This window comes from Triticum aestivum, chromosome 2A (assembly GCF_018294505.1).
Source record: "Triticum aestivum cultivar Chinese Spring chromosome 2A, IWGSC CS RefSeq v2.1, whole genome shotgun sequence".
NCBI classification, from domain to species: domain Eukaryota; kingdom Viridiplantae; phylum Streptophyta; class Magnoliopsida; order Poales; family Poaceae; genus Triticum; species Triticum aestivum.
Genome location: NC_057797.1, coordinates 282,934,950 through 282,962,258, shown reverse-complemented (window position 1 = coordinate 282,962,258; position 27,309 = coordinate 282,934,950). Strand labels below are relative to the sequence as shown.

At 44.8% G+C, this 27,309-nt stretch overlaps 1 protein-coding gene across 1 annotated transcript; it reads left to right on the top strand.

Annotated features, from left to right (window-relative positions):
- Nucleotides 1-4,989: 4,989 nt before the first annotated feature.
- On the top strand, nucleotides 4,990-27,033 carry LOC123188534 (serine/threonine-protein kinase svkA). The gene is made up of 20 exons (XM_044600703.1): nucleotides 4,990-5,302; nucleotides 6,449-6,505; nucleotides 6,986-7,013; nucleotides 7,127-7,249; nucleotides 7,409-7,520; nucleotides 8,539-8,576; nucleotides 8,684-8,737; nucleotides 23,625-23,693; nucleotides 23,764-23,880; nucleotides 23,992-24,060; nucleotides 24,533-24,612; nucleotides 24,721-24,852; nucleotides 24,924-25,197; nucleotides 25,278-25,370; nucleotides 25,475-25,639; nucleotides 25,723-25,847; nucleotides 25,934-26,054; nucleotides 26,304-26,428; nucleotides 26,505-26,666; nucleotides 26,757-27,033. Exons 1-20 carry the CDS (start codon nucleotides 5,208-5,210, stop codon nucleotides 26,794-26,796), a joined length of 2,079 nt encoding a protein of 692 aa, XP_044456638.1. The 5' UTR covers nucleotides 4,990-5,207; the 3' UTR covers nucleotides 26,797-27,033.
- Nucleotides 27,034-27,309: the final 276 nt, after the last annotated feature.

Sequence of the window (27,309 nt, the reverse complement as noted above, 5' to 3'; positions counted from 1 at the left end):
TTTCCTAACCATGAACAATGAGTTGTTATTTTATTAACGAGGTCACATCATTAGTAGAATGATCTGATTGACATGACCCATTCCATTAGCTTAGCACCTGATCGCTTAGTATGTTGCTATTGCTTTCTTCATGACTTATACATGTTCCTATGACTATGAGATTATGCAACTCCCGTTTACCGGAGGAACACTTTGGGTACTACCAAACGTCACAACGTAAATGGGTGATTATAAAGGAGTACTACAGGTGTCTCCAATGGTCGATGTTGGGTTGGCGTATTTCGAGATTAGGATTTGTCACTCCGATTGTCGGAGAGGTATCTCTGGGCCCTCTCGGTAATACACATCACATAAGCCTTGCAAGCATTACAACTAATATGTTAGTTGTGAGATGATGTATTACGGAACGAGTAAAGAGACTTGCCGGTAACGAGATTGAACTAGGTATTGGATACCGACGATCGAATCTCGGGCAAGTAACATACCGATGACAAAGGGAACAACGTATGTTGTTATGCGGTCTGACCGATAAAGATCTTCGTAGAATATGTAGGAGCCAATATGGGCATCCAGGTCCCGCTATTGGTTATTGACCAGAGACATGTCTCGGTCATGTCTACATTGTTCTCGAACCCGTAGGGTCCGCACGCATAAGGTTACGATGACAGTTATATTATGAGTTTATGCATTTTGATGTACCGAAGGTTGTTCGGAGTCCCGGATGTGATCACGGACATGACGAGGAGTCTCGAAATGGTCGAGACGTAAAGATTGATATATTGGAAGCCTATGTTTGGACATCGGAAGTGTTCCGGGTGAAATCGGGATTTTACCGGGTTACCGGGAGGTTACCGGAACCCCCCGGGAGCCATATGGGCCTTCATGGGCCTTAGTGGAAAGGAGAAAGGGGCAGCCCAAGGTGGCTGCGCCTCTTCCCCCTCCCCTAGTCCTATTAGGACTAGGAGAAGGTGGCCGGCCCCCCTCTCTCCCTTCCCCTCCGAGGAATCCTAGTTGGACTAGGATTGGGGGGAGGAATCCTACTCCCAGAGGGAGTAGGACTCTCCTGCGCCTCCCTCTATGGCCGGCCAGCCTCCCCCTCTCTACTCCTTTATATACGGAGGCAGGGGCACCTCTAAACACACAAGTTGACACAAGTTGATCCTCGTGATCGATTCCTTAGCCGTGTGCGGTGCCCCCTGCCACCATATTCCTCGATAATACTGTAGCGGAGTTTAGGCGAAGCCCTGCTGCTATAGTTCATCAAGATCGTCACCACGCCGTCGTGCTGACGGAACTCTTCCCCGACACTTTGCTGGATCGGAGTCCGGGGATCGTCATCGAGCTGAACGTGTGCTCGAACTCGGAGGTGCCGTAGTTTCGGTGCTTGATCAGTTGGATCGTGAAGACGTACGACTACTTCCTCTACGTCGTGTCATCGCTTCCGCAGTCGGTCTGCGTTGGGTACGTAGACAACACTCTCCTCTCGTTGCTATGCATCACATGATCCTGTGTGCGCGTAGGAAATTTTTTGAAATTACTACGAAACCCAACAATAAACCGATAAATCATCTGATTAATTGATTAAATGGCCGATTAACTTGCCGATTAGCCTATTAATCCCCTACTCGCCAACCAACCGAGCAGCTACCAGTTAACGATTTCCTCAACAATGCATGCAAGTTATTTCCATAAGCACGTATGACTATTTACGGAATACACGCCCACATTATATTTATGAACTGGAGCTAGTTTTGTATTGCCCTAGGTTATGACTGTTATATGATGAATATCATCCAATGAATCCACTGATCCAATGCCTATGAATTTCCTACATATTGTTCTTGCTAAGTTACTACTATTGTTGTTACTGTTTCACTTGCTACAAAATCACTGCCACCACTATTACCGTTAGGGTTGCTATTACTAACACTATCAAAACTATCATATTACCGTGCTACTAATCATTTTGCTATAGATAATTAATCTCCAGGTGTGGTTGAATTGACAACTCAGCTACTAATACTTGCAAATATTCCTTGGCTCCCCTTGTGTCGAATATATAAATTTGGATTGAATACTCTACCCTCGAAAACGGTTGCGATTGCTATACTTGTGGGTTATCACTCCTCAGCATGACCAAATTCGTCAGCGACCAAATGAACTTCATCACTGTCGCTAGCAAATGCGTCAGTTGTACTGGAGATTTCCAAAGGCTTCACTCGAAGTGGCTTTTGTGTATTGGTTTGAGTAGGTTTAATCATCACTTTGGAAATGTGAAATATGTTTCACCATGACCCCCTTTAATAGTACAATTTTTCCTATGACTCAAATAAGAAGTGAAGAAACTATGAAAACAAGGTCTTCAGGCTTCAAAGTATTCACATCAATTTCTTCAAAGGCCGTACCAATTTCATCATCAAATTCTTCACTTGAAGAAATTCATTTATAGGGGTCGTCTTCCATGTGTTAAACCAAATCTTTTGGGACTCTGTCTCCTGTGTATACTCACAAACACATTAGTTCCTCAACCTATTTGTCTTCAATACTCCAAAACCACTAAGGGGGCATTTGATGCACTTACACACCCATGCAAAAACAAATTACACTTCAGCGGTGGCCAACTTTGCCAAATGCACTTTGCTATGGTGGATCGTACTAGGCCTAGACACAACCTGTTTGTCAGATCCCAGATTTTCCCAAATCTGGTATGTTGAAAAATTCACAAGGAATTAAAAAAAATTCTAGGAAATACCCATGACTGCCTAGGAATGCTTGTGATTGGCACTAGTTCAAGCCTAGCTAGCCCTAGTAGGAAACCATTTTGAAATATTATTTGAGCATAAGACCAACTCTAATAAGTCCCAAGAAAGAAATATTCAAGCCAAAATAAATTCCCCAGGAATTGGATTGGATCTATTTTGGAATCAATTCAAAATCAAAGGGGTATTATTTGAAAATGGCTTTGCATTAATTTTGGCAGGAAAAGAAATTCCATAAGTCGAAATGGCATGTTGACCTTCTGCCAATTTTTTAAAATGGATTTGAAACATATTTGGTTTTGAAACAAAATTCAAATTCAAATAATAAATGCAAGCTGCAGAAATATTTATCTAAAATGCCCAAACAAAAACTTCACACAGTCACAAATATTCCCTCTGGAATTTAGGAAAGATTCACCGTTGGAACAAAATTCGAATTCAAAGTCTATTTGAACTTATAGAGCAAAATAGAAAAGAAAAAGAAGAAAATGGAAAACAGAAAAGAAAAAGAAAAAGGAAAAAGGCTTAGCCGAGTTAGCCAGCCAGGCCGGAGCCCAACTAGCCAGCCCAGCGTGCCTCACCCTCTCTCTCCTCTCATTGACGTGTGGGACCCACGCGTCAGCTTCGCCCTTGCTACTTGTGAGTTGCGTTGAGATTTTCCCCGAAGAGAAAAGGTGAAGCAATATAATAGTAGATATTATTTCCCTAAGTGATAACCAAGGTTATCGAACCAAGAAGAGAACCACGCAAATGCCTAGTGAGCAACACCTACACACAAGAGCAAATACTTGCACCCAACACAGGCAAGAGGATTGTCAATCCCCTTGAACTTCTCAAGATTTGAGGACATCTTATTGGGCAAAGCTTGGTTTGTCACAATAATGGATCCAATATGCGGCACTGAGCAAAAGGGGAACACCTATTGGATGAAGATTTGGAAGGAGTATCACGAGCAAAAGGAGTATGTTGAGCCGCATCCTATCATGACCATCCGCAATGTGGCATCTCTCCAACATCGTTGGGGATCATTCAAGGGAAAGTGAGCAAGCACGTAGGCTACTACTCACAAGTGACCAAACGGCCTCAAAGTGGGATGGGAGTCGCAACTCACGTAAGTTCGACTGCCTCATCTTGTCGTCCATTGCATATGCTTCTTGTGTTTGCATTCTCGTGCTCATACATATGTTGTTTGCTAGACGACGATGGCGGCCATTTTGTATCGCGAGGTGGAGAAGAAGCCATTTGCTTTGAGCCATTGTTGGGTCATATTAAACGGTAAGCCGAAGTGGAACCAACTTGTGGCCGACCTCAAGTCCGGCACGAATAGGAATGATGGCTCAAGCTCAAACCAATCAATTGGGTTGGACGATGTTGTCGTGATGAATGGAAAAGTCACCGTGACAAAGGACAACCGCCAAGTCATGGGAAACAAGTGGGAGAAGGCACGTGCCGTCCGTGATGCTGCGGCTACCAAAATGTTGTCGACATGGACGAACATTTTTTCGGCAAGGCAGAACAAGAAGGAGGAGAGGTACAAGCTCATGTTGGATGCGCAAAAGGAAGGAATGAAGTGGGACCGGAAGATGGCGGAGAAGAAGCTGAAACTTGAGAGGTCAAAGACTGAGCTCGAGAAGCAACAAGCGGCGATCAAATGGGAGCCCGAGAAGGCCAAGACATTTGGTGACATAGAGCTTGAGAAGGAAATGTTCCAACTCCGCACGAGACGTGGAAGATGCGAGGATCATGTTGGCGGACGAGACCCTCTATGATCAGCATGCGAAGAAGTGGCTTGTGGACAAGAAGATGGAGATCAACGATCGTAGGAAGTACGAGGCGGCGAGGGCGGCTGCGGCCCGGATGCAGGCGGAGGAGGCTGCCCGGATGCAGGCAGAGCAGGAGCATGCGCCCACCCAGTAATTCGAGGCCATATGTCACCCTCGGACATTGATTTTATTTTGCCATGTTTGGTTTGTTGACTATGATATATTTGCTTTGTTTCGAACTTTGGCAGTTGAACAGTTTGTATCGTATGATCGACGTGTATGGATTGTATGGATTTAAGAATCGAAATTTGCAGCATGTGGATGCCGGATTTGCCAAAGTCCGGGTGTAACCAAACACACGATAGCGGACATCCCCACCATCCAGTCCCCTTCCCGCCTCTGACAGACTGACACCGCTGCCCCACCTTCCAGCTCTTCCACGCGGCCCCACCACCTTGGCCACTCCAGCTCGCCCAGATGAACAAACCAAACACCTGCACCAAATCTCGCGACATGTAAAAATGGGCCAAACCAGAAGCAGCCAGCCGCCGACGAGGGAGTAGCGCGACGCGAGCACGCCCACGAATCCTGACCCTAGCCCCGAAGGAGGAAAAGGAGGACGAATCCGGTCGTCTCCTCTTCCCTCCAAAACCCTAGCCGCGGCGGAAGCGAGATCTCAGGGACGATGTCGGACTCGGCGTCGATGGCGGCCGCCACAGAGGCGCGTTTCAGCAACCGCGACCTCATCGGCCGTGGCTCCTTCGGCGACGTCTACAGAGGGTTCGTTTGTTGACCTGCCCTCCCCCCTCCATCGTCGCGAACAAAGTTTATTTAATTCTCTTCTTCCTCCCTTGTACGCGGATTTTAGCTGATGTTCCTCGGTGGCGGCTAGTGTAGCCTTTCGTTTCGCTTTTGATCGAGCAGCATTGGGGATTAGAGTGTCAACAGGGTACGTCTCATGGCGAATTGGGACATTAGGCGGCATGATTGAGGCACTTAAGTAGCCAATCTAGTGCTGCTCGTGGCGTTTTTCACTGATTTATTCCTGTTAGTAAGGTGGCATTGGTGATTTGATCAGGATCTACGTCGATAGGGTTCTATTTTAATGCAGGGTAAGGGATTTACGGAAACAAGCAGTGCTAATTCGGTCAATTTAGTGCCTATCAGGCTATTAGAGATAGGCCACAAATTTGTGCTAATTTGGTTTTAGATAGCAGGGCTTCACTCTGTGTGAGAATTTGTCCCTATTATGAGTATCATTGCCAGTTCCTGCTAAATTATATAAAGCTGGATTTGTCCTCTATTCGACTACTGTAGTGCAAGCAACAAAATAAACCAAATGTTATGCGATGCTATTCTTATTTTCACTATGCTCCTGATCATTAAGCTAGTTAATTTGTGATTGCTCAACCAAATACGAACCAATGGTTCACAAGTGTTGTTTTCAAACACGTTATGTTTATTTTCAGTAGATGTCAAATTTACATGTATTGTCCTGAAATGATTAGTACATAGATGCCAGCATGTTATCTCAACAGAGGATGAAATAACTTGAATGATAAGTTGTTATTCGCTTTTCAATAGAATTTGTTATGCTGTCTAGTGCCAGTATGTTTAATGGTTATTTTGTTGTGTACCTGTGTCATGCCTTCCACAAATTATACACATAGAGGCCAGCATGTTTAATGGTTATTTTGTTGTGTACCTGTGTCATGCCCTCCACAAATTATACACATAGAGGTCAGCATGGTATTTACATAGAGGATGAGATATATATATGCACTAATTTCTGGATCCACTTTGTAAGCTATTGGATATTTTCTGGGCCATATGTAGTCCATGACTTGTATTTCTTATCCTTTTCTTCTGTTTTGTTGGGATGATACATTTAATGCTTATCGAATATTTACCTGTGTTCATTCATAGGTTTGACAAGGAACTCAGCAAGGAGGTTGCAATAAAAGTTATTGATCTGGAAGAAGCGTGAGTCTCTAGCGTAAATTTCACTTTGACTCTCTGTATCTAAAGCAGCATATTATATTTAATAGGTTTACACTATAAAATGTAAGTGCACCTGTTGTTAATTGCATTATTTGCTGCTATTTAAACCATGGTTCCATTTACTTTGGGATGTGAAAAAGATGTAGTGTACTAATACTAATATATTTCACAACCTTTATTCTACACAATGCATTTAAATAGGAAACATAAAAAATTGCATCCTTGTTGCAGTGAGTTCAGCCTGGTTGCATTACATTTCCTCTGATTAGTGTTCTAAACCTAGCGTAGAACTATATCATGTCATCACATCATTTTTTTGTAAAACAACTTTTTTTATCATGAAAACATGTTTGTTTATGTACTGTAGGAAAATGTAAACCGAAGATAACCTTATTTCATATTGGTAACTGAATTCAAGGATTTTATCTAACTTCTAATGTACTTTTAACCTATTCTATGCAGCGAGGATGATATCGAAGATATCCAAAAGGTTTTACTTCCACCTTATGCACTATGCTGAGTATTAGGTTATCATGGCGTATCAACTTACTATGCAATTAAGACAGAAAAAGCTTTTCTAAAAGGATTTGTTTCATGTTGCAGGAGATATCTGTTTTGTCACAATGTCGGTGTCCATATATAACTGACTATTATGGCTCTTATCTTCATCAAACCAAACTGTGGATAGTAATGGAGTACATGGCTGGTGGTTCTGTTGCTGACCTAGTATGTCCTGTATATTCTATATCTTGATGGACACAACACAATACTTGACACCATGTAGATAGTAGATCAAGTGTATTTGATGAATATTCCAGTTCATAGTCAGCGCAAACTACTTGGTTCAAATTGTGATGTTCCTGCGACTTCTATTTCCACATGTAGCTTCAAGCTGGCCCTCCTCTGGATGAAATATCTATTGCATGCATTCTAAGGGACTTGTTACATGCAGTTGAATATCTGCATTCTGAAGGAAAGATTCACCGTGACATTAAAGGTCTTTATTACTCCTCTTGACTCCTTTCTTTCTTATTATCTGCATTTGCCTTGCAAACATTCAATACTGTTTTGAGAAAATACCAATCGGATAACCCCTAGAACTCCCAAGCAGCATCAATCTTCTGAGGATGCAAAATGGAAGTGATCCTACCATTAAGCTGTGTTTGCTTCAGATGTTTTGTGGGTAATTTGTCTGTCCAGATTGATCCCCTTGCCGCTTAGTGTGTTAGGTCTCTCTTTCTAGTTGGTATTCTTTCCTGCCTTGGCTGCTGCGGCTGTTATGACCACTGTAGTCAGACTTAGCACAACTCTGTTAAACACAACAAAGAACCCCATGGAATCAAATATCTGATCACCCCAGCATTCTCTTGCGATCCTTACTCGGTTACCCTTGAAGCACATTGAACCTGGCCTGCATTACCGTGTTCTCCTTTGTCTAATGGGCAAGCAACCAATCATATTTTTTTACCGTATCAAAGGTTACACGCACGGACATGACCTTTCAAATAGATGCCTTTCTGCAATGGAGAAACCGTTTCTACAACTGTATTGTCTCTCTCATGTAATCTTGCACATAAATGCTAGTGTTACACATGCATGAAAAGGAAAGGGAAAGGCAGGAATGGAATTAAGGATTATAGATAGCCATGTATATTCCAACTAAAAAATAAGATAGCCATGTATATGTATGTGTGGCACAAAGATTCCTTTGCGATAAGTTTGTATGCAAGCCTTTTCGTTCCCTTGTTTTGCTAATGTGAGAGCAAATGAAGGTTTTGGTTGGTTGTTCGTAAGGATTCAATGCTCCGGTGATGCATGTTAGCTAAAGGATGACGCAAATTAATATGCAGCAGTCAGTTTTAGATTAAATAAGGACAAGCTATTGTGCAAGCATTAAGGACTTATTAATATGGGGATGTGTTCTTCAGTGCATTGCATATTTTTTTATATACCTCGTTATTTACTTCCAAGTATAATTCAAATCATAACAGACAACACCATGTCATGTTTTACAGCGGCAAATATCCTCCTGACTGAAAGCGGAGATGTGAAGGTATCACTTCTGTAGAGCATGCAGATGATTCTGTTTTTTGTACGGTTATTACTGCATAACATATAATATGTATTCCTAAAGTTAATACGTGTATTTATGTTCCTTAGGTTGCAGACTTCGGTGTCTCTGCACAGCTGACTAAAACAATGTCTAGGAGGAAGGTAACGTCTAAACTTCTAACCATGTGCATCAGGAACCTACTTACTCTTCTCAGCTGTAGCTTTAATTGACTGGGCTGTATATATAATGGTTATACTAATAAGGGAAGCTTTGAAAAAGAATTAGGCCTCCTTTGGTTTGTAGGAATCTTATAGGATTTCTATAGGATAGGATTTACATAGGAAAATTTCCTTTGAATCCCTTTGGTTTGTAGGAATGGATTTCCTATTCCTATGTAGGATAGGAATGAACCCTTCACATTTTGGAGGAAAAAAACATTAGCTGAGACTCAATGGAAAAATTCCTATCCTATGCATCAAATGACATCTCTTTCTCTATAGGAATTGAGATACATGTCATCTCACTTCCTATGATTTTTCTATTCCTATAACATTTCTATCCCGTGAACCAAAGGAGGCCTTAGATTTAGTGTCGTTTGGTATTTACTGTAGCTGCACTCACCTAAATAATTGTTATTTTACACGTGTAAACTGGCAGTTCCTATCGCTGACAAATTTTGCTGTGTTTTATATCCTATGCTCTGAATTATTCAGAAGCTTTAATCCATTCCAGCTTGAGTGAATGCTGCATATAAATGAAAGAATTCCTTATTTAACACTTCTAAATTTGGTTGCCCTATTTGACACTGTCAAAATATTTTCTCCCTATCTAACACCATCTTTAGATTTTGTTCCCAATATAACACTTCCGTCCATTTTTTAACCTAATGGTGTTAAATGACATGTGAAATGACAAGTTTATCCCTGGCACTAGAAGCACCTAAGTCAGATCAAGTTAACTGGCATTTGCTTTCACCCGGCCGACAAATCCCTCGTACTCGGGAACACTGAGCGGCACAGGAGACGGGTGGCCGTGTCGCTCCGGAGCACCAACCGATGTAGACCTTCCTTGCCAGCACGCCACACGAGCATATGCTGTGGTGGAGTGTCGGTTTAGGATGCTAGATCGATTCACCCAAATGCAGCGCACCTACGTGCAAAGCTAGCTCACAAACACACAAGTAGCTCGATTGATTTTCCCTAGAAACAAGCTAGCTCACAAACACACAAGCAACTCGATTGATTTCTCCCTAGAAGCAGAACGAGCACGTACGACGTACGTACTTGCTTGATGTACTTGTTCGTAGTCTAACCTTTTGGCTTATTTTGAAGCCCACCCTCTGTTAAGGAGTATTAGTATTGGTCTAGGAGTCCTTATTAGTCTATGTTTAGTTTCCTTGCACCTCAAGTTGCTTTCCTAACATGGTATTAGAGCCTAGGTTTAGGTCTCCGGACGCCGCAACTCGTCTTGCGATCCACTATTTTTTTTCTCGATCGATCTGTTTTTCTCTGGATCGATCTCGTCTTCCATGGCACCACCAGCCCCGCGATCCGCCTGGCGCCTTGACTGCTCGCCCAGCTGCTTCGGCGTGGGCACCTCGTGGGCCGCTACCTGCCCCTGGATCGATGGTGGCTGCCTCAGATCGGGACCATCGCCTCCTGTGCGCTCGGCTGGGGCGCTCGGCTGGAAGCACCTCCAGGAAGGCTCCGCTCCACGTGCAGGCCCGCCCGTACAGCTCCAGCATCCTGCGTGTTGCTCTCCTGCAGCTGCAGGCTTCTGTCCGCACACGTTTGCCTGCAGCTGGATCTCATCTTGGCCAACGCTGCTGCTTCCTGTCGACCGCATGTGCCCCTGCTGGCTGGCTGCTGCTCTGCTCCCGCACGTCCATCTGCGTGCTGCTGTTGTTCCGCTGCCCTTTGCTGCTCTACTCAGCTGATGCGTTCTGCTAGCCTACTTGCTAGTTGATGCGTTCCTGCTAGCCTATTTGCTAGCTGCTGTTGCTGATCTTTTAGTCATTGCATTAGTCTGGCATGTGCTTTTTCTATATTTTTCGCTGCGTCCACCAAATTCGTTGATATTTTGTGTTTTCTCATGTCATGTGAGTCCACCATACCTATGTCTGTCAGCCTTTTTCTGGTCATTGTCCTCTCTATAGGATTTCTGTGGCCTCTCTTTGCATTGTTGATCTAAGCCCATTCCCTTGCCGCCGAGCTTCTTTCGCCGTTGGTTTTCATGGGCCATGATTCTTTAAGCAATGCTTTATTCTCTCGATGGACCATCTTCTTTCGACAACCCATCTTCTCTTGATACTTCTTTTGTATCTTCTATCGATGCGGTGTCTTCCTCTGATGTGCCATCTCTTCATTATCCCCTTTGGCGACTCGACAGGTTTTGAAGACTCTTCATGCTACGACGACACTCTCAAGATACGGATTTGGATTATCATTTTTTTAGTATTACACTTCTTCAAATGCAATGCTATTGCATACGCTTTGCATTTGAGGGGGGGTGTTAAGGAGTATTAGTATTGGTCTAGGAGTCCTTATTAGTCTATGTTTAGTTTCCTTGCACCTCAAGTTGCTTTCCTAACACCCTCAAATAAGACACCTGAATAAAGAAAAGGAGCGAATAGATGTTTGAGGGCATAATTGTCATTTCCCGTGCCATTTAACACCGTTTGCACAAAAAATGGAAGGAAGTGTTATATTGGGATCAAAATTTAAAGTTTGTGTTAGATAAGGAAGAAATATTTTCTCAATGTCAAATAGGGAAAGAAAATGTAGGACGATGTTACATAAGGAATTCTCTCCATATAATTTGCCACCTCTTTTCTTTTTTTGATGTTATGTCTTTTAGTGCAAAATATAGCTTCTCCCCATTGTACTGAATAGACTTCTGTTGACATCATAGTAGCTTGTCCTTCACTGAGTGCATGTGGGCTGTTTTTAGTTGCGGAAGGCAATTTATTCAGGGTTCTAAAATTGGATACAAATAGGCTAGCTGGCTGTTCACGAGGAACTAACTAACAATGGCTAATTTTCAGTGGAACTTGGTAAAGAAATGTTATATATGTGTCATTTTCCCTTTAAAAAATGTTTGAATTTTGTATGACTTGATTGAATCAGTATTCATATTCATAAACTAGTTTGTTATGGAGCAAATTGCCTAAGTAGATGGTTTCCAAACCCCAAAACAAACTTCATTGGGGTAAGAAACCTTGCTTTTTGCTGAGGGTATGCTGTACTCCATTATATTGCTTGTTGTGTTGCTCTTCATTTTCATTTGCAATCATAATTGCTTGTTACTCCCTCCGTTCCTAAATATAAGATGTTTTAGATATTCTCTATTTTCTCAGATTCGTATGCATCTAGATGCGTTTTAGTGTGTATATTCACTAATTTTAATCCGTATGTAGTCCATATTGCAATATCTAAACCATCTTATAATTAGAAACGGAGGGAGTACTTTGGAATTCAAGTGGAAGAATGTTGGCACATACTCTTGTAAGTTGTAACATTTGGTTAGGGCCAAAGCGGATGATTGGATTTAGCACCAACCGATCTGGGCAGCATGGAGAAAGCAACATTGGTTATTATTGTGCATCTTGTTGTCATGGGTTTTGCTGATAAGAGAGGCAGAATGTAGGGAAGAAAGGGGAGCACGAGTTGTCAAAAAAAGAAAAGGAATGGGAAGGTGTGGATCGTTCATGGAAAGAGCACTAGTTATGCTTTCCATATGTGCAACCTGTCATGCCCCGATCTCTGGATCGCGAGCGACCAGGAGTAGGCAGGAAGAGAGGGTAGTTGGGGTGAGAGACTTGGAGAGGAAGGTGACGAGAGAACAGGGATGAGAATTCAGATCACTTCAGTGCATAATTCTCACGTTACAACATAGAACACGTTACAACATAGAACGCTTAAATATCTGCAAAACGCACACAGACACATGCCAGCTGGCCTAGACCATGCATGCAACAACCCCGCCTAAGGGCACAACCACTAGTCACACTGCAGTGGTGTGCGATGCAAGTGTGACATTCTCCCCTCCTTCAAATTGACCCCTTCTTCAGTGTGCTCCTCGGACCAAATTGTTGCCGTAGGGTAGCGCGGTGAAGAACCTCATAGTCCTCCTAGGTCACTGTGTCTGGTGGACTAGCCCACTGGATCTTGAGCTGCACGACAGCGTTGCACCATGCACCTGTCGAGAATGGCAGTTGGGACCGCATCGACGATCGTCTGGTCGACAGCTTGGGTGATGAGGAACAATAGATGAGGAACATGAAAATATAATCATATGTCAAATCTGTTTGGCTACTTCTAGATACTTCTGTTGCGGTCTGGTATTTCTTTTCTTTTCTTTATCCTACCTACTGTTTTCTAGAGTCTTCTAGTTGTGAGTAGCTATGAGTAGAATGGTGAACCTTAAATAATGTTTCTAGAGTATTCCAACTATAAGTAGAAGTACGTGAAGGCTTCCCAAAGCCCTATAAATAGAGGTCCTCACCTCTACTTTGTACCGAGACTATGTACCGTACCTATAATAGAACTTGTTGTTCTTATCTAAGATCTTGGAGTAGATCTTGTGCCCTAGGAGTTCTGGACTGAACTCTTGCTGCCCTATCCGCCTACATTCGCCTCTAGAGCGATATCTAGCGCAGCACGTTGAATCTGTTCCTTCAACACTTGCGCTGTACACATTGTAGCGGCAAGGTGGAGTTGCTCCTCCACAACCTTTGTGCTGCTTCAGGTGGTATCAGAGCCTCGTTGACCCATAATCGTTCTTGCCGCCCTCTTCGAGAGCAAGTTGCAGCAAGCAATGGAGCAATTGGAGAAGAGGATGGATGCTGCTGAACAACAAATCAAAGAGCTGCGTGAAGATCTTAATAGGAGATTTGATCAGCTGGTTGAGATGATAAGAAAGGGTGTTCCCCCTGCTACCAATGAAGGAGATTCATCTAAAGAAGAGGAAGATGTTCATCAAGGAAGGAGAGGTAATCTTGGAGCAAGACCGCCACAACAACATGTTCAACGTGCTTCAAGAAGGCCAATTTATGTTGAAGCTTCTGAAGGTGAAGAATATGATGATGCCCTTGAAGAACCAAATCTCTATGCATATCGGAGAGCGCCCAACCCTACATATGCAAGAGATACATACAAGGTGAAAGCTGAGATCCCAAGTTTTAACGGAAATGTTGACATTGAAGGGTGCCTGGATTGGTTATATGAAGTGGAGACTTTTTTTGAGGTCATGGAGGTTTCGGAAGATCCTAGAGTTCCTTTGGTCGTATACAAGCTGAAAGGAGGAGCCGGTGCATGGTGGCATCGCGTTCAAGAGGAGCGCAGGCTGAGAGGAGAACCTCGTGTTAGAACTTGGCGACAAATGAAAGGCCTCTTGAAAGGGAGATTTTTGCCCGCTGTTTATGACCAGATCCTATTTATCCAATTTCAAAATTGTGCTCAAGGAAATAGGACTGTTTCAGATTACACAGAGGAGTTTCTAAGGCTACAAGTGAGGTGCAACCTTGCTGAAACTGAAGAGCAACAAGTTGCAAGGTACATCAATGGTCTCAATGATGCTATTCAAGATCGATTGATGATGCAATAAATCTGGTCCGTTGATCAAGCACAAGCTCTAGCCTTAAAGGCCGAGAGGTTTGTGAGGATGAGAAAGACAACTAAGGCTCCATATCCTCCATATCCTCATACCGAAGGCTCATCTAGGAGCCAACCTAATAGAGTGGAAGAAAAGACCACTCCACCAAAGACAAAACAGCCCATCCCGAAACAAACTAGAGGCAAGGGTAAGGCAAATGAAGGCCCAAAGTGCTATAAATGTGGTAAAGAGGGACACATATCCAGCAGTTGCCCACTAAGGAAATTTGTTAACACGACTATCCATGATGATGAAAGCAATGAGGAACAATACGAATCTGAAGATGTAGACGGACAAGAGGTTTGTCAAGAAGAAGGTGAAGAGGTGGTATGTGTGATCCAGCGTCTCCTATGTTCCACACCACAACTCGATGACACACAACGGAAGAAAATATTTGAGAGCAAATGCACGGTGAATGGCAAGGTATGCAAACTAGTGATAGTTGCGGCTGCGAGAATCTTATCTCCCAGAAGTTGGTGGACCATTTAAAGCTTGAAACCCATGATCATCCAAATCCCTACACTATTGGATGGATCAAGAAAGGAGTGAATATGAGGATCACCAAACAATGCAACCTGCCACTTCCTTTGGGTAAGCATTATCGCCCAAATGTGTTGTGTGATGTGGTTGACATGGATGCCAACCATGTTCTTCTTGGGAGGCCTTGGCAATTTGATGTGGATACTACACACAAGGGCAAGGAAAATTCTTACTCTTTTCATTTGGAACAAGAGAAAGATCATTATCTTACCAAACAAAACCGAAGGTAATACCTCTAAGGAGGAGGGGAAAACTATGTTAACTATCTCCCATACCTCTCATGAGTTTATGGAAGACTTGAAGGAGGCAGATTTGTGTGCTGCAATTGTTGTAAAGGGAGAAGAGCATCTGACTGTTGAAATTCCAGCAAAAGTATGTGGTTTATTGGCAGAATTTCAGAACATACTTGGGGAGCCACATGGCTTGCCACCGATGAGAGGAATTCAACATAGAATTGACTTAATTCCGGGAGCAAGTCTTCCTAATCTTTCACACTATCGAATGAGCCCAAAGGAGCATGATATATTGAAGGAGAAGGTGGAGGAATTGTTGCAAAAGGGGCACATTCGAGAAAGTATTAGCCCATGTGCTGTACCAGCCCTACTCGCGCCAAAGAAAGATGGATCTTGGCGCATGTGTACGGACAGTAGAGCCGTTAACAAGATCACCGTAAGGTATAGATTCCCTATTCCCCGTCTGGATGATATGTTGGATCAGCTTAGTGGAGCAAGAGTGTTCACAAAGCTAGATTTAAGAAGTGGATATCATCAAATCCGTATAAGACCCGGGGATGAATGGAAAACCACCTTCAAGACAAAGGAAGGGTTGTTTGAATGGCTAGTCATGCCATTTGGACTCTGAAATGCACCGAGTACCTTTATGCACTTAATGAATCAAGTCCTTCGGCCCTTCTTATCCCACTTTGTTGTGGTCTATTTCGATGACATCTTAGCAAGGATGAGGATGAACACTTTGATCACATTTGAAAGGTGCTAGATGTACTAAGGGAAAATGAGCTCTACGTCAACTTGAAGAAATGTGTTTTCCTGCAAACACAACTTCTTTTCGTAGGATTCGTCATAACATGTGACGACATTCGTGTTGATGATTCTAAGGTTGAAGCCATCCGAGAATGGCCAACTCCTAAGACCATTTCTGAGGTAAGAAGCTTTCATGGCCTTGCAACTTTCTATAGGCGATTTGTGAAGAATTTCAGCACTATCATGGCACCTATTACCGAGTGTTTGAAGAAAGGAAAGTTCCAATGGATAGAAGCAGCTGAAGCTAGTTTCAATGAGATTAAACAAAAACTTTCACAAGCTCCTGTCTTGGTGCTACCTGATTTCAACAAGACTTTTGAGTTGGAGTGTGATGCAAGTGGAGTAGGCATTGGAGCTGTCCTATCTCAAGAAAGGAAGCCCATTGCTTTCTTTAGTGAGAAGTTAAGTGAAGCTAGACAGAAATGGAGTACCTATCAACAAGAATTATATGCTGTTTTCAGAGCGTTGAAAACTTGGGAAGTCTATTTGCTGCCTAAAGAGTTCATTGTTTATAGCGACCATCAATCCTTGAAGCATTTTAGAAATCAAAAGCATGTTGACCGCATGCTAGCAAGATGGGCAACATATCTGGAGAGGTTTAACTATCTCATCGTGCATAAATCTGGAATAACTAACAGGGTGGCCGATGCTTTGAGTCATCGTGCATGCCTCTTGACTTCTTTTGAAGCTGAACTTTCGTGCATGGATCAAATAAAGGAGTTGTATGAGGGTGACGAAGACTTTGGCCATGTTTGGGTAAAGCACGCAAGGGGCCAACCATTAGGTGATGACTATTTGATGCAAGATGGATATCTCTTCAAAAAATTGTTTGTGCATTCCAAGAAGTTCTCTACGTGACAAGCTGGTTAGAGAGCTCCATTCATGATCTTAGTGGCCATGTTGGACGGGACAAGACTGTCGCTAGCCTGGAAGCTCGCTACTTTTGGCCACAACTAAAGAGAGATGCTGGAAAGTTTGTTCAGTGATGCCCTATATGTCAAACCTACAAAGGCCAAGTCCAGAACACAGGGTTATACATGCCTTTGCCTGTTCCTGTCGCTCCATGGGAGGACATCTCTATGGACTTCGTCTTGGGCTTGCCAAGAACAAGACGAGGGAGTGATGCTGTGTTTGTGGTCGTGGACAGATTCTCTAAGATGGCTCATTTCATTCCATGCCGCAAGACAACGGATGATCATCATGTGACAAACCTATTCTTTCGAGAAGTGGTCAGACTTCATGGAGTTTCAAGGTCCACCGTCTCAGATCGTGATAGCAAGTTTCTTGCTGCATTTTGGCTCACTTTGTGGAAGCAATTCAACACTGAATTGAAATTTTCTAGCACTTCTCATCCACAAACAGATGGACAAACGGAAGTGGTGAACAAGTTTTTGGGTAATCTGATCCATTGCATTTGTGGAGAAAGAAAGGGGCAATGGGATTTGGCTTTATCTCTTGCAGAGTTCTCCTACAATAACTCCAAGCATAGATCCACAGGAAGGAGCCCTTTTTCCATTGTCTACACTAAAGTTCCAACATATGTGGTGGACCTGGTGAAGCTACCATCAAGGGGAAACTCAAAATCAGCATTGACCTTTGCTGATAATTACACCGAGTTATTTGAAGAGATTCGCGGTTCTTTGGAAGCACAAAATCAGAAATATAAACAACTTGCTGATTGCAAAAGGAGGCCAAAATCATTCCAAGTGGGTGATAAGGTGATGGTCTACCTCCGAAAAGAGAGGCTGCCTTTAGGTGTTAAAGGGAAACTTAGGTAGCGAAGGTATGGACCCTTCTCTATCGTGAGGAAGATAAATGATAATGCTTATGTGATAGATCTTCCAAGCGATATGGGTATCTCCAAGACTTTCAATGTTGCGGACTTCACTCTCTACCATCCAGAAGAAGCGCTCTATGAAGATAACTCGAGGGCGAGTTCCAAACAACCAGGGGAGATTGATGAGGAACATGAAAATATAATCATATGTCAAATCTGTTTGGCTACTTCTAGATACTTCTGTTGTGGTCTAGTATTTCTTTTCTTTTCTTTATCCTACCTACTGTTTTCTAGAGTCTTCTAGTTGTGAGTAGCTATGAGTAGAATGGTGAACCTTAAATAATGTTTCTAGAGTATTCCAGCTATAAGTAGAAGTACGTGAAGGCTTCCCAAAGCCCTATAAATAGAGGTCCTCACCTCTACTTTGTACCGAGACTATGTACCCCTACCTATAATAGAACTTGTTCTTATCTAAGATCTTGGAGTAGATCTTGTGCCCTAGGAGTTCTGGATTGAACTCTTGCTGCCCTATCCGCCTACATTTGCCTCTAGAGCGATATCTAGCGCAGCATGTTGAATCTGTTCCTTCAACACTTGTGTTGTACACATTGTAGCAGCAAGGTGGAGTTGCTCCTCCACAACCTTTGTGCTGCTTCATCGGGGCAGCTCTCCAAACACCGACGTGTAGTTTGGTGTGAAGGGCTTGAGCTGTGACATGTGAAACACCGTGTGGACGCAACTGTCCGGTGGGAGCTCGAGCTTATAAGCAAGGTTGCCAATCTTGTCGATGATGGTGAAAGGGCCAAAGAATTTGTACGCCAGCTTAGCGCATGGCCGGCTCGCCATTGATTTCTAAACCTGAGGCTGGAGCTTTGGGAGAACTTGTTCACCCACCTGCAAGGCACGCTTGGTCGGGTTGCGATGAGCATACTTCTTGAAGCGCTTCTGGGCTCGCTCCAGTTGGGCACGGAGCCGGTGTAATGTGCGCCGCCAAGTCCCACTCCCACTCCTCGACTTCTGGCATGGTTGGTGGTGACTCGGGTTAGAGGTGCATGCTCCCTAGGTTTGCTTCCACTCCATAGAGGGTCTTGAATGGTGAACAACGGAGTGACCCCAAAGAGCTATACCAGAATTCCGTGGACAGCAGCCACCTGCACCATTGCCAAGGTGTGTCGTGGACAGCGAGCTCGCGCAAGAGAACATTAGTGAACACCTTGTCGCCGTCAGAGACAATGATGCCAGGACGCCGTGGAGCTTGACGATGTTGTCCAAGAATGCCCGCGTGACTTGAGTGGCGATGAAGGGGTGGAATAGAGGGATAAACTGCGTGAATTTGGTGAAGCGTTCGACCACCACCATGATGGCATCATAGCCCTCTGACTTTCAATCCTTCAACGAAGTCCATCGCCAGATTTGCCATGGCGCGATAGGCACAGGAAGAGGCGCTAGTTTCCCGGCCGGTTTCTTGAGCTCGTGTTTCACTTGTTGACAGAATGTGCACTGTCGCACATAGTTGTCGACGGCGGCCTTGAAACCATTCCACTCGAAGAGTTTCTTGGTATGGTGGTACGCGTCCGCTACGCCAGAGTGGCCGACCACCGCACTGTCGTGCATTAGACCGGTCAGTTTGGTGTGGAGTGCAGTGTTGGTGCCGATCTAGAGGAGCGCCCCTTGCGGCGAATGAGCCCGCGGTGGAGCTCAAACCCCTTGGCGTTTGGGCTTTGTAGAGCCAATTGCTGGAAAAGGCCCCGCGCGTCTTTGCTGGTTTCATATGAATTGGCCACCTGCTGAACCCATGCTGGTTGGCACATGGACAACGTGTCAACATTGAGCCGATTGCCAACACTGGGAAGGGCGCCTGCCACGTCGTTGTCGATACCGCACTTATACTGGAAGCGAAATTGAAGTCCAACCAACTTGGACATCGCCTTTCACCGAACTTCTGTCTTCAGATGCTGTTCCCCCAGCTTACACAGACTTTTGTGCTCGATGACGGTCTTGAAGGGGCAATGCTGGAGGTAGGGCCGCCACTTGTCGATGGTCATAATGACGGCGAGGAACTCTTTCTCGTAGGCTGGAAGCTTTTGGTTACGAGTGTCAGAGGGCCTTGTTGAAGTAGGCGACGATGTGACCATCTTGGACGAGGACGGCGCCAATATCTATGTCGCAGAGCGAGAACCTTCGTGGTCACCATCACCTTGAGCATGTTGAAGGCGAGCTGCACTTGATCCGTCCATGCGAAGCCTTTCTTGGTCAGTTATTGTGTCAGCGGCTTGGCGATGATCCCATAGCTTGGCACAAACTTATGGTAGTATCCAGTAAGTCCAAGGAATCCACAGAGCTCCGTGGCATTCGTTGGTGTTGGTCAGCGCGCCATGGCCTTGGTCTTGTCGCTGTATGTGGTGACGCCTTCCCGAGAAATGGCATGACTGAGGTAGTCAATGCGATCCCCCATGAATGAGCACTTGGACATCTTGGCGTAAAGCTTGTGCGTGTGCAACAGGTCGAGCACCGTGTGCAAGTGCAGTTCATGCACCTGGAAGTGGCACTGTAAACTAAAATGTCATCAAGGAAGACGATTACGAACTTATGAATGTAGTCTGCGAAGATGGAGTTCATCAGGCATTGGAAGGTTGTCGGAGCATTTGTCAATCCGAATGGCATGACCAAAACACGACGTGTCAGTGGTGAGTCTTGAAAGCGGTCTTCTCATTAGCTTCATTCATGCGGATTTGATTATATCCCGCATGGAGATCGTGCTTGGAGAAGCATGTAGTGCCGACCAGCTCATCCAACAACTCATCAAAGATCGGCCATAGAAATTTGTTTTTGGTCGTGTCGTCGTTGAGCCGGCGGTAGTCGAAGCAAAACCTCCATGTAGTGTCCTTCTTGACCAGCCGCACATGGTTTGCATAGGGGCTCATACTGTGGGTGATTATGCCTGAACGTAGCATCTCGCGAACGTGCCGTTTGATCTCGTCCTTTTGCAAGGGCTAGTATCGGTAAGGGTGGGTGTTCGCCGGTCGCCCCATCCATGAAAGTGACCGCATGGTCGTATTGCGGTTGCGGAGGCAGTCTCCCTGTGGCTTTGCAAACGTGTCTTCGAATTCGTTGATGAGGACGTGGATTGGCGCGGTGATGTCAATGTGTTGCGCCGTCTGTCGCATCCACCATAGCCAGCGCCCATACATCATTGCCCACGAGCAATTTGCGGAACTCCTCGGGCTCCAGTGTGGACAATGTGCTTGCGGTCGATGGACGAACACCTTGGAGGGTCACGGACTCGCAGTTTGTGTAGATGGAGACGAACTTGTCTTGCCAGTGACTGTTCATTGGAGTAAACCGGGCTAACCCGGCTCCAGTGCGGACAATGTGCTTGCGGTCGATGGACGAACACCTTGGAGGGTTACGGACTCGCCGTTTGTAGACGAAGGAGACAAACTTGTCTTGCAAGTGACAGTTCATTGGAGTAAACTAGGCCAACCAGACCATGCCAAGAATGTCGTCGTACGCGCCGGTGTCCAACTCGCGCATTGGCGTCGTGAATGTGTGCCCTTGCATCCACCATTTGAGCTCGGGAACAATGCGGGAGCAGGTGAGGTGGTTGCCGCTAGCAGCGTGCACCTCCACTGGTGGCAGCGCCTTGGTGACGGCACCGACGTGCTCGACGAAGGCCGTGTTGACGAAGTTGTGCGTACTGCCCAAATCGAGCAACATCAACATGACTTGGTTGCCCACAAGTGCCCACAGGTGAATCAGAACCGTCCAAAGCATGCGCTGACAACAAGCAACACTGGTGCGGTCGCGTCGACGACATGATCGTGGAGAAGGGCGAGAGCATGAATTGCCTTGTCGGAGAGGAGCTCTCCATGCTCGCCCACCTGGATGGTGAGCAACTGTGCTTGGTGATTGCACTGGTGCTCCCTGCAGTAGCAGTCCCCTCACTTGAAAACACAATCCGTTCACGTGCCGAAACTCGCGGAGCTGCTGCTTGCTGCTATAGTCGTCACTCTGCAGGTGAGGTGCCGCCGCGTGATGAAGGGGAACTGGTGGTGGTGGTGGAGGACTGTTGAAGTGTATGTGGATTGCCTAGCACTTTCCATCAGTTTGGACTTTTGGTTGCATTTGCTAGTGCATGAAGCTTAACATGGTATCAGAGCCCAAGGTCTTGAGTTCAAGTATTGGCTTTCGCAATTTATCCAAAAATTGCTGCTGGCCCCCTTTGTGCACGTATAGGCCTTTTGAGCCATACCGTTGACTTTCCACGTCACACGTGAGAGGGGGTTTGAAGTGTATGTGTGTTGTCTAGCCCTTTCCATCAGTTTAGACTTTTGGTTGCGTTGGCTAGTGCATGAAGCTTAACAGGCCGGCAGGTAGAGGTCGAGCGCGCGGTCGTTGTGCCCCCAGCTCCTCATTTATGTGTGCTAGGACTGACGCCTGCATGATGCTCGACTGTGGCGGAAGGCACATCGCAGCGCGGTGACGAAGAATTTGGGACTGAGCGATGAGTCTAGCGCGAGCAAGTGGTACATGTGGGCCTCGAATGGTGCCTTGTACTCGATGACGCTGCCGATCTGACGCAACTGGAGAAGTTTGTGCATCTCGAGTTTGAACTCGCCTGAGCCAAACTCCTCGGTGATCTGCGTGCCCTTTACGCCCAGTCATTCCGAAGAACACTTGCCCCCCCTCCCCCCGTGTCTTACCGCGCAGCACAAAATGCCTCCAATGTCATGCCTATGTGTGTTTGATGAAATGCATGAAGCTAGTGGGCTGCTTGCCCTTTGATGTATAGCGTCGCCGTTGTGACCCAGTTCTGTGATATGGCAGTGGTGCGCTGCCGTTGAATTGAGGGAACTCATGCTTGTGAGGCTTGGTGTGGTAGTCGTCGCGTCCGACACGATTAGGGGTGGCGCTTCCGGGATCTGCGAGTGCGCCGCCGTCCGAGTCGATGCGATGGCATGATTCGGCACTCCTGGTGTTTGCGGAATCAGAGGGGGCCGCTTGCCTCCAAGCCGGGCGAACGGGTCAGCCCGCGGTGCTGGTTATGAGCTTGTGGGGTGCGCGGCAAAGGCAGTGGTGGCAGCATGAGTACCGGAACCGAGCCATGTGGGGATGCCGACGCCTCCAGCGTCTTGCGCATCTCATCCACATCTGCTTGGGTAAGATCAATTTGCTTGGTGAAGCGCGGAGCTCGTGCTGACACCTGATACCTGATCGTTGAAGCTGACTTGCGCTGCTTGTCGCTGTTGATTTTCTGCTCATCGAAGTGAGTGATCGAGCCTTTGATGAGGGCCTTGAATTAGTTGGTGCTCTCCTCCATGGCCAACAGGATGTGACAGGTCTGCGCGGAGGGCTTGGTGTTCGCCGTCGTCGCACTCATACCAGATCCAACCCTGCTTGGGACTTTGGGTGGATCTCTCTGGAGCGAAATATACACCCTTAGCGGTGGATGTCATGGATCCGGAGAGAGGAACAAGCAACTGACGACGAAGATTTCTTTTGGGGAAAACGCAGATGGCTCTGGATACTGATTTGTCACGCCCTGATCTCTGGATCGTGAGTGACCAGGAGTAGGCAGGAAGAAAGGGTAGTTGGGGTGAGAGACTTGGAGAGGAAGAAGGTGAGAAGAGAGAACGGGGATGAATTCAGATCTCACTTCAATGCATAATTCTCACGTTACAACACAGAACACTTAAGTATCTGTGAAACGCGCGCACACACACACACATGCCAGCTGGCCTAGGCCACACACGCAACCAAGAACCCTACCTAAGGGCCCAACCACTAGTCACACTGCAGTGGTGTGTGGTGCAGGTGTGACAACCACAAGTATGTTTGCACCAGCCGAGCATGCACTAAATGGAATTCCCCTTATCAGTTGTTGTGGGCCCGTGGTAGTGTTTTAGCTTAACAGTGAACTTGTTGTTTCCCTTTGTTGGAATTGTGTACAAGAAGCATAATTCGTTTTTTATTTCAGATAGATCAGCTAAGAATATGCCATAGTATGTTGCTAATGCCTAATGGCTTTGATTTGCCCAGACATTCGTCGGAACTCCCTTTTGGATGGCACCTGAGGTTATTCAAAATTCTGATGGGTACAATGAAAAGGTGCTTGCCAATTTGTTGAACCTTTTGCTTCATAATGAACTTTGTTACATAAGCTTTTGTCTCAATGCAGGCAGATATCTGGTCTTTAGGTATAACTGCTATAGAAATGGCAAAAGGTGAACCCCCGTTGGCAGATATTCACCCCATGAGAGTTCTTTTCATGATACCTCGTGAAAATCCTCCTCAGGTCACTGGAGTACTTTTAACAACTATTATCAAGTACTTCATTTCAGTTTATCAAAGCATCTGTTTTGCATTTTTTGCAAGAAAATAAGTATTATATTTTTTTAACATGCAGCTTGATGAGCATTTCTCTAAACCAATGAAAGAGTTTGTGTCACTATGTTTAAGGAAGAATCCAGCAGAGGTAAAATTCTTATAATGTACCAGGAAGCACTTCCTCTGCACTTGTTCAGTATAGAAGTTTCAGATTCAGAAAAAATTACCGTGTGTTATCACTTTGCTTTGTTCTTTTGAACATATGCAGTGTCACTCTTCTTTTTATAATTTCTTGTTGTCCGTCGTGACACTAGTTCTGTACTGGCCAAATTTGGGAGTCCCACTAGCTAGAAGGCTACAACTAACATTACGAGATGCCATGAAGGGTTCCAGTCCTGCCAGATGTAACCTTTAGTATAAATCTAGTACATAATTCTATCTAGAAGTATTTGACAATTTAGTAGTTGCTATGCTGAAATTTAGAATTTTCTTTTTTTGTGTAAGTCCCTGGGTCATCTTATTTGAGACTAAGGTAGTGTCATGTCTAAGCTGGAAAGAGTGCATTTTATAGTCTCTGTCGTTTTTGCTTAGTGCTGTTCATGTGTATTACTTTCTCACAGAGGCCTAGTGCTAAGGAACTTCTTAAGCACCGTTTCATAAAAAATGCCAGAAAAACTCCAAAGCTTCTGGAGAGAATAAGGTATGTGATGTTTTTCTTTACACTTTTTAGTGAAACAATGTTTGACTAATAATTCAAGTGTATCGATATCTCATTGTCTTTGTGTGCTTCTGTTGGTGTTATTGGTAGAGAGAGGCCAAAATTTACAGTAAAAGGTAGCATCGATGCCACGCAAAATGGTCAAACACATATCGAAGAAGATGATTATGGAGGTACTATTAAGGTTGATAGAAATACAAGACATGCAGCCTCTCCTTCCAGGTATGTTTGTCAAAATAGTTAATAAGCTTTGTTTTGTCTTCATGGGCTTGATTATTTTTGATCTACGGTAGTCAAGGAACAGTTAGGAAAGCTGCTGGCTGGGATTTTCCTGATAGATCGGAGGGCACGGGAACTGTTCGAGGTGGTTTGAGACCACCACAAATAACCTCCACCAAGGATGGTAGATTTGATATGCCTCAGAATCCAAGTACACTAAAACGTACAGTTGATCGAGAAAACCAATGGAGAACATCTGGGACTGGATCTGAAGAATCATCCTCAACAAACATGTCTAAGAAAGAAGCTCAAACTGATCATGGGAGGCTAGAAAGTTCTACAGAATACGTGAGATTTCCATCTACACGTGCAATCTGTAAACTCCTGATTAATGGTTAATTCTGATTTTAACCATGGCTTCTTGTCAGAATGACCAATCTGTAAGTGGGTCTGGAACTGTGGTGTTACGCTCTCCAAGAGCATCTCAGGTCTACCCAGCAGGTCCTAATCACAGTTCTAAGGTACATTGATATCAGTCTTGGGTTTTTAATATTTGCGATCCTACCTTACCCTGCACGCAAGATACTAAGATAAGCAGCAGCATCTGATTCATCATATTCATTAGCCTCCCAGCAGATTCTCCTCATACGAAGATATGTCTATCAGTGGGACAGTTGTTAGGAATCAAACTGAAGAAGCAGAAACACCACGATCTTCAAGGTCAAGGCTGGGGACTCTAGAAAAAACATCAAATGCTTCACTTGAGGATAGTGCTACTAACCTTGCGGAGGTAGCGGACATGAATGTTTTGTTGCCAAATGCTCGCTTGCTTGGTAGATGCATATTTATAATGCACTTGAGCAATATACGCAGGCAAAGGCTGCTCTACAAGCTGGGTTCAGAAAGGGAAATGCTCGAGAAAGACCAGCCACCAACAAACATGAAAAGGAATCACATGAACCTAGATTTTCTGGGGTAAACAGCCATGAGGTTCGAAGGTATTTCAAGTTTAGTTTAAGTGTTGTTTGACTTACACGTGTGCTGTTTATATCATTCCTTAAAGAAAGTATGTTCCTTGTCCTAGTGAGAATGTTGACTCGCAAAAAGGTCGCAAATCACGGCAGCCATCCGATGGGCAATCAGCTCCCCGAGCTTCTGCAGCTTCACCTGCACTCTCATCCTTGATAATTCCTTCTCTGAAAGAGGTAAACTATATTAGACGCGTTAACCTCGTGCCCTGTTATTGGAGTACATTGATTTTGCATTAGTGCCTCTTAACTCTCGTGAAGACCAGAGTGGGTTCAACTAAATGCTGATGGTCTTTATAGGAACCAAATTGAATGCTAGATAATCAAATTCCAGTAACGGTTTAGCTGTGCCATCACTGTGATATTCCAATATTGATCTTTGCATCCCTCCAGAAGTGTCTTCCAACTTTAGAACTTCTCTTGTAGGCTTCTGGTGACAAGTATGAAGGACCTGTTGTTCATGCAGTCCTCAGTTCTTTGATGGATCTAGAGCAAGAAATACCTGGATCCTGTGAGGTATTGGTTGGCAGAATTCTACAGCGGCTAGGGAGGTACGACCTTGACTCTCACCGTGTGTGCTTGCTCACTTTCATACTGTGTCCTCAGCTTACTGTGCCTCATGTGCAGCTCGAAGGATTCGTCGTTGCAAAGTCTAAATGAGACGGCAATATCGATTTTTACAAAGAAACCTGAGCCCCCCTCGGAAGCTGGAAGCAACAAGAAACAAGCTAGTACGCCACCATTGGCTGCTCCTACCGTAAGCCCTCTGGCGAGGTTCCTTCTTACCAGGTTAGTCTAGAGACATTACACTCTTTGCCCATCTTGATATTAATGCACCCAAAACAAAGGGAAGTGTAATAGCTGTTATCATTGGTGCAGGTGGCAAAACCAAGTTTCCCAAGACCTTAACTCCGTTTGATCGAAAATTCTTCCATGTTTTGATTCGGTGTATAATTAATTTTGAGTGTACATAACTCTTTAGAAGAAACCCCATTCTGCTAGATGTTCTCAGCGGCTTGTGCTGCCATCTGTTTGTTCTATTTGTTTTGTTTTACTAGAACAACATATTTGCTGCCCATTTTCTAATGTAACTGCTACCGCCATACGTGCATGACATCTGAGATGCACAAATAACATATCCAAATCTTGCTGGTTATACTTGGGAATATTTGTGAATGACTTGTTTTGGGACTGGTGACAAAATCTAACCATCCATTTGTCCTTGGATGTGACCATGTGTAGCCTGTACATCTATTGTTGTCACCGAGTGCAGAGGCAAAACCACGCGGGGTTCAGGTTGTTGGGAAGTGGAAATCCAGAGCAATAGGGGCTCTTTGATTCACAGGATTTGTAAAATGTAGGAATAGGAAAAACATAGGAATAAGTGGCATGATATCTTCAATGCTACAGGATTAGTAGTCTTTTGATAGTG

Excerpts from the sequence above, each read along its gene's own strand:
- LOC123188534 (XM_044600703.1), top strand. The coding sequence starts at position 5,208 with ATGTCGGACTCGGCGTCGATGGCGGCCGCCACAGAGGCGCGTTTCAGC. Across the intron at positions 7,521-8,538 it reads GATTCACCGTGACATTAAAG|CGGCAAATATCCTCCTGACT; the intron begins GTCTTTATTACT and ends CATGTTTTACAG. Across the intron at positions 26,429-26,504 it reads ATTCTACAGCGGCTAGGGAG|CTCGAAGGATTCGTCGTTGC; the intron begins GTACGACCTTGA and ends CCTCATGTGCAG.